The sequence below is a fragment of the Gallinula chloropus genome, assembly GCF_964237585.1.
Source record: "Gallinula chloropus genome assembly, chromosome: 16".
Classification (NCBI taxonomy): Eukaryota; Metazoa; Chordata; class Aves; order Gruiformes; family Rallidae; genus Gallinula; species Gallinula chloropus.
Window position 1 is genome coordinate 764,206 of NC_140101.1, and position 9,126 is coordinate 773,331.

The 9,126-nt window shown below is 55.3% G+C and overlaps 1 protein-coding gene across 1 annotated transcript; it reads left to right on the plus strand.

Annotated features, from left to right (window-relative positions):
• The first annotated feature begins 1,327 nt into the window (after positions 1-1,327).
• Positions 1,328-7,072, plus strand: COMMD7 (COMM domain containing 7). Its single transcript, XM_084271758.1, has 9 exons — positions 1,328-1,469; positions 2,771-2,824; positions 2,922-3,024; positions 4,627-4,683; positions 4,763-4,800; positions 5,405-5,495; positions 5,614-5,663; positions 6,182-6,230; positions 6,688-7,072. Exons 1-9 carry the CDS (start codon positions 1,386-1,388, stop codon positions 6,762-6,764), a joined length of 603 nt encoding a protein of 200 aa, XP_084127884.1. The 5' UTR covers positions 1,328-1,385; the 3' UTR covers positions 6,765-7,072.
• The last annotated feature ends 2,054 nt before the right edge of the window (positions 7,073-9,126 follow it).

Below are 9,126 nucleotides of genomic sequence, written 5' to 3' on the forward strand. Positions count from 1 at the left end.
AGCTTAAGGCAGGGGATTCTTTAAGGATGTGATCATCTGCATCATCCTCTGGGAACACGGTAGTTTTAGCACTTTCTGGACCAAAGCCTTACTCCCAAGCACAGGTATAAATGTAACTGAGTAGCAGAGGGTGAGATGTTACAAGTCACCTGCCTTCCTAAATGTCTCTGAAGCAAGGAGACCTCCCGTTTATGGGATTAAAATCCCGCTGTGAAGCCCTGGCCCCTTTGGCATGTAGCATTTTCTGCCCGAGGGCTGGCTCTGCCTCTTCCTTACCCAAACCCCGTGCCTGGGAGCCCAGCAGTGGGATGCAGGCTGCTCTGCCCTGAGCTGCCTCTTCCTTACCCAAACCCCGTCCCTGGGAGCCCAGCAGTGGGATGCAGGCTGCTCTGCCCTGAGCTGCCTCTTCCTTACCCAAACCCCATCCCTGGGAGCCCAGCAGTGGGATGCAGGCTGCTCTGCCCTGAGCTGCCTCTTCCTTACCCAAACCCCGTCCCTGGGAGCCCAGCAGTGGGATGCAGGATGCTGTGCCCTGGGTGACCCAGGCTCAGCAGCGGGCAGTGCTGGAAGCAGCAGACAGAGCTTCAGGTCCTAAGTGGAATTTTCAGGGGAGAAAAAAAAAAAAAACCCACTCAGCCCATCGACCATGTTCTCATTTGAGGCTGTTGTACAGGAAAACAGCTCAATTTGTTCAGCTGCCAGCCCGACCTCCACCCAGCGAGGGAAGCTGAAGCGCCCGCAGGCTGTGGGTACCCACAGGCCTCTCTCGGCCTGCAGTTCAGGCTCTACCCTTAGTGCAATCACTCCTTTAACTTGCCAGGGAAGGACCACGTGCTGAACGCGTGGCTGAAGATCTGGGGTGGTGATCTCAGCGCAGTGGAGGGGTATTTATTGCCACAGACAGACAAACAGGTCTACTGCAGCTCCAATCTGGGGGTTCTGGGCAGGGAAGCAAGAGGCAGCCCCGAACCTTCCCCTCCGCAGCAGCAGCTCTCCCAGACGGATCAATGGCGCCCGAAGCTGCGCTGGGAGCCCAGTCCAGCCCCGCTGCCCCGGCCGCCTTGGGGCCTTGGGGCCTGCGCCGCATCGCCATGAGCCCCAGGGTGGGCAATGGGGCACGCCGGCCACGGTCACCCGCCCGGAGCCAGCTGCGGGGCGGGAGCTCGGGCTGCGGCCGCCTCCGGCACGCCCGGCCTCTGCTCCCGGGCACGGAGGGTGAGGGGAGACCCACGGGGCGCCCCCCGCCGCCCCCCCCCCTCCGCCCGTGCGGGGCCGGGGGCTGCACGGCGGCGGCGGCGGTGCGGAAAGTGCGGCCGCCAATGCTCAGGCTGAGGCGGGCCCTGGCGCCGGGGCCGGGCGGGGCGGGCGGAGCCGCCGCAGCCGCCATGGGGCTGCTCAACTTCACCCGCGACCCGGTGCCGGAGGCGGTGAGCGGCGACATGCACAACCTCAACCAGCTCAGCGCCCAGGTGGGGGCCGGGCCGGGCCGGGGGAGGGCGGGGCGCGGCCGCGGGAGCAGCCCCGGCCCGGGATCCCGCGGGGCCGCCGGCTGCGGCCGGCCGAGGCAAACTCCTACCCAGGAAGCGGGGCCCGGACGGCCCCACAGCTCCGGAGCAGCCCCGGTTGGGCCCAGCTGGCCCCACGCTCTCAGAGCAGCCCCGGTACTGGGCCTATAGGGCCCAGGCCTGGTCAGACCTCGCAGCCCTGGAGCAGCCACAGTACAGGGCCCTTCGAGCTCCCGGGCCCAACACCCCCAGAGCAGACCCAGTACGAGACCCGGTCAGGCTTCCAGGGCCCGCTGCCAGGGTCCCAGCCGGGTCTCATCCTGCTCCAGACAGCCGTATCCTGGTGCCTGGGGCAGGCAGGCAAAGCGAGGCCCCGGCTCAGCAGCATGGGCCTGCAGCTGGCGAGCCCTGTGCATGGCGGGAGCCTGGCACGCAGGCTGGGAGGCGTTCAGGACTCACGTCATGCTCTGTGTGGGCAGCAGTGTCCCGTCAAGCAGGGCTTTTTCTTGGTGGGACTGCGTGTGTTTGGGCTGCGATCGCTGCCCCGCCACCCCAGTGGGTGCTCCCGGTGGGCGGCACACCTCAGCCTCCCGGTTACGGGCACTCCGGGTGCACGGCCACGTCTCAGAAGCTGCTTCAGTTCACGCTGAGGTTCGTGGAAGAGCTGCGGCTTCTTGAGCTCGGTTTGCCAGAACAGCGGGCATCAGGCCACTGCCATCTTGGTTGCGTGGCTGGCGATGATGGTAGGACGGGATGAGCCGCTGCAGCAGCCAAGGTGCTGTGACCCACAGGCTCCCCAGCCCTGCCAGCTCAGAAAACTAAAAGCAGCGACTAGACCTTTAACTAGTTCCTTCCCTGAGTTGATTTGGTTTGGTTACCCCCTGGGCTTTGTGAAACCTGAGAGTAGACGTTCACATTTTTTTCCCACTCGCAGTTTTTGGATTATACAGGATAGAACAGCAGCTTCCGATCAGCCAGGAGTCACAAAAGCCCTGTGCAGTGCCAGCTACCAGCAGCTGGAGCCCTTTGAGAGCCTCTGAAAAGCATCCACGAGCAAATCCCATCCACAGGCACCTTGTGGTGCCGAGGGCTGGGGTACCTTACCAGCACAGGAGGTCAAACTGGGACCAGTGTACTTGAGGCAGGTGGAGCAGTGCCAGGGTGGTGTATCACCACCTAGTCATGGCAGAGATGGGGGTTGTGAAGCGGTGAGAAATGACACGTGCCAATGCCTGGCTCCATAACACAGTCCTGTTTCTTCACAGCAATTCTCAGCGCTGACTGAAGTGCTCTTCCGCTTCCTAATAGAGCCCAAGGAGGTAAGGGGTGTGCAGAGCACCAGGGAGAAGTGTGTGAATGCAGCTCTCTGGTGAGAAGTGGAGATAAGATTGTATTGCTGCTCTTTCTCTTGAGCAGGTGGAAAGGTTTCTGACTCAGCTCTCAGACTTTGCCACCATGAATAAAATCAGCTTGGGCCCACTGAAAAACATTGTCAAAAGTATTCTTCTGGTACCTAATGGTAAGTGATACATTTGCACATGCTACCCTGAGGCCAGACTTACTTGCTGTCCGTTCCTGCATGCTGCTAAAGGGTGTCTACAGAACTGCAGTGCACTTGGTTTGCACAGTAAATGCTAATGGTTGCTAATAAATGCCTTAGCTTTTAAGAACCAAAAAGTCTCCTCTTGAAATATCAGTTTGGTGACTTGGGCTTTGTATTCTTCACACCCTGCCTGCACACACACTTCACAGGCTTAACTAATCTCCCTTAAATATCTCTGCATTAAATGCATCAGCACTGTGACAGTGTTGTGCTTGGTTTAACTTCTACCTACAAATCAATTTTTGCCAGAGCAGTGCAGGCTTACGTTGGCACTAAGCCTCCCAGGAGCTTCCATCCAAGTGACCCAGCACTGTATGTAATTCCTACAAGGACAAACACTGTTTGAGACAGATAAGACTGTACACACCCTCTAGAGTGGGCTGGAAACCCTCCAGGTTCTAGGCTGTGTAAAGGAGACATCTGTCCTTGCAGTCTTGTTTTAGAAAAACACGTGCCCAGCAGTTTCTCATTCACAAGCAGTGGGAAGAGGGGCAGGGGGATTCCCTGGAATACCCCAGGCTCCAGCACTTTATGAGATGGCTCTGATGTTGTGACTGCTGTTTGACATGATAATGCACCAGACACCTCTGCTGCACGTTCATCCCATTGATCCCTCATGTTATTAATAGTGCCTTGCTATTACCCTTCCGTCCTGGGTTCCCTGTAGCTCTCTTCACAGCAGTGGGGCTGCACACAGCTCTTCCCTGCATTCAGCCTAAACTTTCCTTCTGCTACTTGAAGCCATTTCTTCTGCCCAGGAGTAACACTGGAGAATTTCCTTTCCTACAGCTGTCTTGGGGGGTATTCAGTGTGGAGTCAGCATTTTCTCCATCCCTGATCCTGCACTAAGTGCACGTGATCAGCCCTGTTCTTCTGGTCCCCTTGTAACTTCTCCTTAGCTCTGGGATGCCACAGACAAAACCGGCAGAGATTACAGGAGATAACTTTGCCTGTGTGCTCCACAGACCAAAAGCCACGTGGGACTGGCAATCTCTTTGAATTTATGAGATTCCAGCTCTCAGCTTCAGAGAGCAGAACCCTTGTAAACTTCCATGTGCTGCCTGTGCCCCAGAACAAAGGAGGCAGGCACAGCAGGGGAAAGTGTTATATGCACATGTTCACACCCATAATCCAAAACACAGCAGGTAGGTCAAATTAGTAGCCTGCCAGCCTTAACAGTTCTCCTTTAACAAGCAAAGCTTCTATAGGAGAGAAAGCAGCAACTTCAAAACACAACCGCTGCTGCCGTTTCCATGGATACCTGCAATGAAATCTCTCCCTCTCTCTCCCAGGCACTCCCATAGCCCTGACTTTTAAAGCACCGGGCATCTGCAGAGATACCGACAGGCACAACTGTATTTCCTATCTTGAGGAGCTGTGGTTTGTTTCAAAACACAGTCCAAGAACAGAGGCTTTCAATCGCGGGTTCTCCCTCCCTGCACTTATTTGACTCAGTAAAGATTGGTTTGACTCAGTGAAAAAGTGATTTTTTTTTCCTTCTTTGCCTTGTTTATTCAGGTGCCCTGAAGAGGAATTTGTCTTCTGAACAAGTCAGAGCAGATTTTATTGCTCTAGGTAGGTCACCTGACTTTCACTAAATAAAATATAATTCATATTTATCACATATAGTAATCTCATATGGTTTCTCCCACAGGCCTCAGTGAAGAGAAAGCCAGTTATTTTGCAGAACAGGTATTAATCTATTTTTTTTTTGCTTGTTTCTAATCTACTAAAATGATGGTCTTTGAGTGGGGACTTGTAAAACCCCACTGTGCTACTGGGACGTGTCAGCACTTTGGGTACTTACTTCAAAACCAGCTCAGAATTTAGAGCTGGAGATCCATGGATAACTGATAAGGAGAACTTTGTCTAATGATACTTCTGGCTTGCCGTGGCCTCCACCTCATCAGTTCCAGGAGTCTGCACTTCTGTGTGGCTTCCATTTGATCGTGGCCCTGCTTTGCATGCCTGGAGCCCCGAGGTCATGCAGCTACACCAAACACAGGACTTTCTGGGCAGATACTGTTACACTCAACCTGCACTAAAACAAAGCCAGTGAGTGTGTTAAAACCAAATCACTGAGTTTCATTTACAGAAGTGAGAAGGCAGATGGAGACCTTAGCAGGACTCAGACATCTCTGAAAGCCCTCCTGACTGCGTTAGCCTGCCCCTCTGCACACCCCTGCTCTGGGCTTCTGCCATCAGCCTGCCTGGCTCCTGACTTATGTTGAAATTAGCAGTAACATAAATAGAGGCCCCTCTGAATTGATTGCTCCTGTGTCTTTTGCTCCTGCAGTGGAAGGTGAATTCCCCCACCCTGACACGCCTGGCTGTTGGTCAGACGCTGATGATTAACCAGCTGATAGATATGGAGTGGAAGTTCGGAGGTAATCGAGCTCAAACGTACTCTGGATGGGTTGGGAAGCCCAGCAGCAGCTCTCAGCTCAGTAATGTTTGGCAGTTTAGCTAACAGATGATCTCCCTTCTCTTCTTTCTGACTCACAGTGACTGCTGGGAGCAGCGAGCTGGAAAAAGTGGGGAGTATCTTCTTACAGGTAAATCTTCTCCATCAGAGAGTTGAGGTTGTAGTGCCGTTCAGGAACAAGCTGCCACCAGGCGTGTGGGAAGTCCTGGCTGTGAGAGGAACTGGAGGAATGCTAGATCTCATAGGAACAAGTTCTGCTACAGTGCATCTGCTTCAGTCCTCTGTGTGTGACTGCCAGCAGATAGCAGGCACGCTGCTCTCTGCTCCTCTTCTGAAGGCATCGTGTATCACAGAAGCGTGGCCCGCTCTGAAAAGCCCTTCAAAAAGCTCAGCCTAACAAAGGTCACGCTCTCTTGGGGAGGGGGGGAAACGTGATCATTTGTAAGGACTTCCAGAGAACCTCCCAAGGCCTAAGGAATCTGTTCCTGCAGTGACACTTCCCAAAAAGCCTGTCAGAGACGTCTGTGCTTTGCAGCAGTGAGCCTGCCTGCAACACACAGTGTGTTCCTGTACCTGTGTCTGTCTTCATGGTGCTCAGAATACAGGTGTCTCTGGATTAAAACACCTTTGTTTTTTCTTCCCCCCAAGCTGAAGCTGGTGGTTAAAAAAGGGAGCCAAACGGAGAACGTATATATAGGTGAGTTACCAGTGCTGGGAAAGAAGCAGGAGTTGGAATACCTGAGAGCAGGGCAGCAGCTCAGAACTCGGGGTGTTGCTGGAGGTCGGGGGAGCTTTGGGTGCTGACCCAGCAGGTGTCAGTGCCAGAGGAACACAGCAGCTCTGGAAGTATTTAGGAGCACTGACTGTTCCTAAACACCCACAGCAGTCTCACATCTTTGCCTAAGTAAATACAGATACTCCACGGAGTGGTTAAAAGCAGTGGGAGCAGCATGGCAGGCAAAGTAAACCATCCCCAAGGGTCTGTTGCTGTTAGGAGAATCCTAACCCAGATCCCCATGCAGCCCAGCTGGTGGAAGGAAACAGCTGCTGAGATCCAGTGTTGAATCCTGCCTAGCTGAGGGGGACACAGGGTGCTCTGTGGCTTTTCCAGTGTACCCAGAAATCTAACCCTTGATGCCTCTTTTTTTCCTCAGAGTTGACTTTACCCCAGTTCTACAGTTTCCTGCATGAAATGGAACGGGTCAAAACCAGCCTGGAAAGCTTCAGCTGAAACTGCCTGGGCCTGACCTCACATCTGTCTGGGATGCTGCATTTCCCCTCATGGGCCTGCAGAGCTGCTCTCACAGCAGATTCTGACACCCTGGTAAGAGAAGACAAGGCTGTGCAGCAAGCAGTGGTGTCACAGCCCAGAAGAACCCATCAATCCTTCAGAACCTGAAACTTTGGCAAGTGTTTGGAAGCAGCTACGAGTCCACTCATCTCTGCTTAGTATCTCCTGTTCTGAGAAATTGTGGTCAGAAACATGTGGATGCTTCTGTTAAAACAGCAGAGAAATAAAGCTGTTCCCATCCTGCTCCATTTCTGTTGGAATTTGATTTGTGAGAAAGAGAAGCAAAGCAAAGAATCATTTTCAGACTTGGAAGAATTAAGCAGAGGACAAGGGAACCAAGGAGAGCATCTAACCCTGTGTATCCCTTAGTGCTCACTGCCAGCCCTCTGGCTTCTCCCGTACTGAGAAATGGATTGATTACATCCTTCCCAGCCATGCCTCCTTATGGGAAAGTATCTCAGTGATAGATGATTTTAAATCTTAAACCACCAAACATCTGCTTCCATGTCCAGTGCTGGGCTCCCTGGGATCAAACAGCCAGGGATCTCCTGGAGAGAGTCCAGAGGAGGGACAGAGATGCTGAAGGGGCTGGAGCATCTCCCCTGGGAGGAAAGGCTGAGGGAGCTGGGGCTGTTCAGCCTGGAGACAAGAAGACTCAGGGGGGACCTTATTAATGTTTATCAATATCTGAAGGATGGGATGCAGGGGGAAATGGGCAGCCCCTTGTCAGTGTCTGTGGGGACAGGACGAGGGGCAATGGCCACAAGTTAGAGCAGAGGAAGAAGTTTTCCCCAGTGAGGGTGAGGGAGCCCTGGGACAGGCTGCCCAGGGGGTGTGGAGTCTCCATCTCTGGAGAGATTCCAGCCCCGTCTGGACGCCGCCCTGTGCAATCTGAGCTGGGGAGCTGCTTTGGCAGGGGGTCGGACCCCATGAGCTCTCCAGGCCCCTTCCAACCCCTGTGATGCTGTGATTCTATGATCCTGCAGTGGGACAAGCAGCACTGCAGCTCCCTGAGCAAGCACCTGCTTCCAGTTAAAGCCCCGCACAAAGTCAGGGTTTCTAGGAGAAAGGTGTCACAGAGCTCCCAGCAGCTCCCAGCTTCACCCACAGGTTTGCAGCTTGCAGAAAACCTGCACTGCATTTCATGCAGCCCTGCATGAGGGACCAGAGCCCATAGTGAGCGTAGGCTGAACTGTGTGTTTGGGAAGCAGCTCAGGGAATCCTGCTGGCAAACCTGGGGATGGTACTTACATATTTATTTTCCCACTTACCAGGCCATTCAGAAGCATTTCAGGCTTTGTCACATGATGACAGTAAATTTTAAAAAAAATCATTTAAAATCCTCTGCAATAATACCCTGCAGAACATTCCACCTCCGTTTGGGTGGCAGGAGAAGCTGTTTCAGGGAGGAAGGAAGGGTCCAGGGGGCTGCTTGCTCAAGACAAAAGGGTTTTTTTTTTGCTTTACAGTTTCTGCTGCACTCTCCTGTTACTCCTCCTCTCCCTCCCAGTGCCAGGGCAGCATTACTCCACCCTGCCCAGTTACAGCGGGAGGTGGCCCATGGTGATGCTGGAGAAGCTGCCAGGCTCAGTGTGGGTCAGGAACCCGCTGCCCCCTGCCCGGCTGGGATTAAGCCACTGGGGGCTGACACATGCCACAGCCCACTGACCCCAAACACAGGGGTCACCCCACGCTGCTCCACAGCCCCCATGGGCATCTCCGAGCAGCGGCACCGCGAGCACTGCTGCTGGGATGCAGTGAGACACCCTGCTGCCCCCGTGCTCCCTGTACCCCTGAAGGGGAGCAGCCTGTCATCCCATCCCTGCGGGAGCCAAGCTGGCAGCGCTGGCAGGGAAGGGGTGAGGGGAGGGAGCCGTCAGCACCAGCCCAGGGTGATGCCAACTGGGCTGCCCTTCCAGTGGGGCTGGCCGGGGCGAGCACGGCGCTGGGAGCACAGCGGGACAGCCGAGGCCTCCCTGCCCGGCGCGGGCCTGGCTCTGCCGCCAGCACACGGGGTGATGGCGAAGGCCCGGCCCCCCGCGCCAGGCCTGGGCTGGCAGCGAGCACAGCCTGGCACAGGCGCAGGGAGCGCTGGGCAGGGGCCGAGCTGCAGCGGGGAGGGAAGGGGCTGCCACGGTGCCCGTTTGGCCCAGGTTTCCGGGCGGCCCCGCGCCTCTCGCACACGCTGCCTCTTCCTGCCCGCCAAGCCCAGCCAGCCGAGAGCTAATCTCCGCAGGACAGCGGGCGCGGGGGAAACAGGGGCCTCCTGCAGCTTGGGGTGCAGCTAACTGTACTCCTGCAG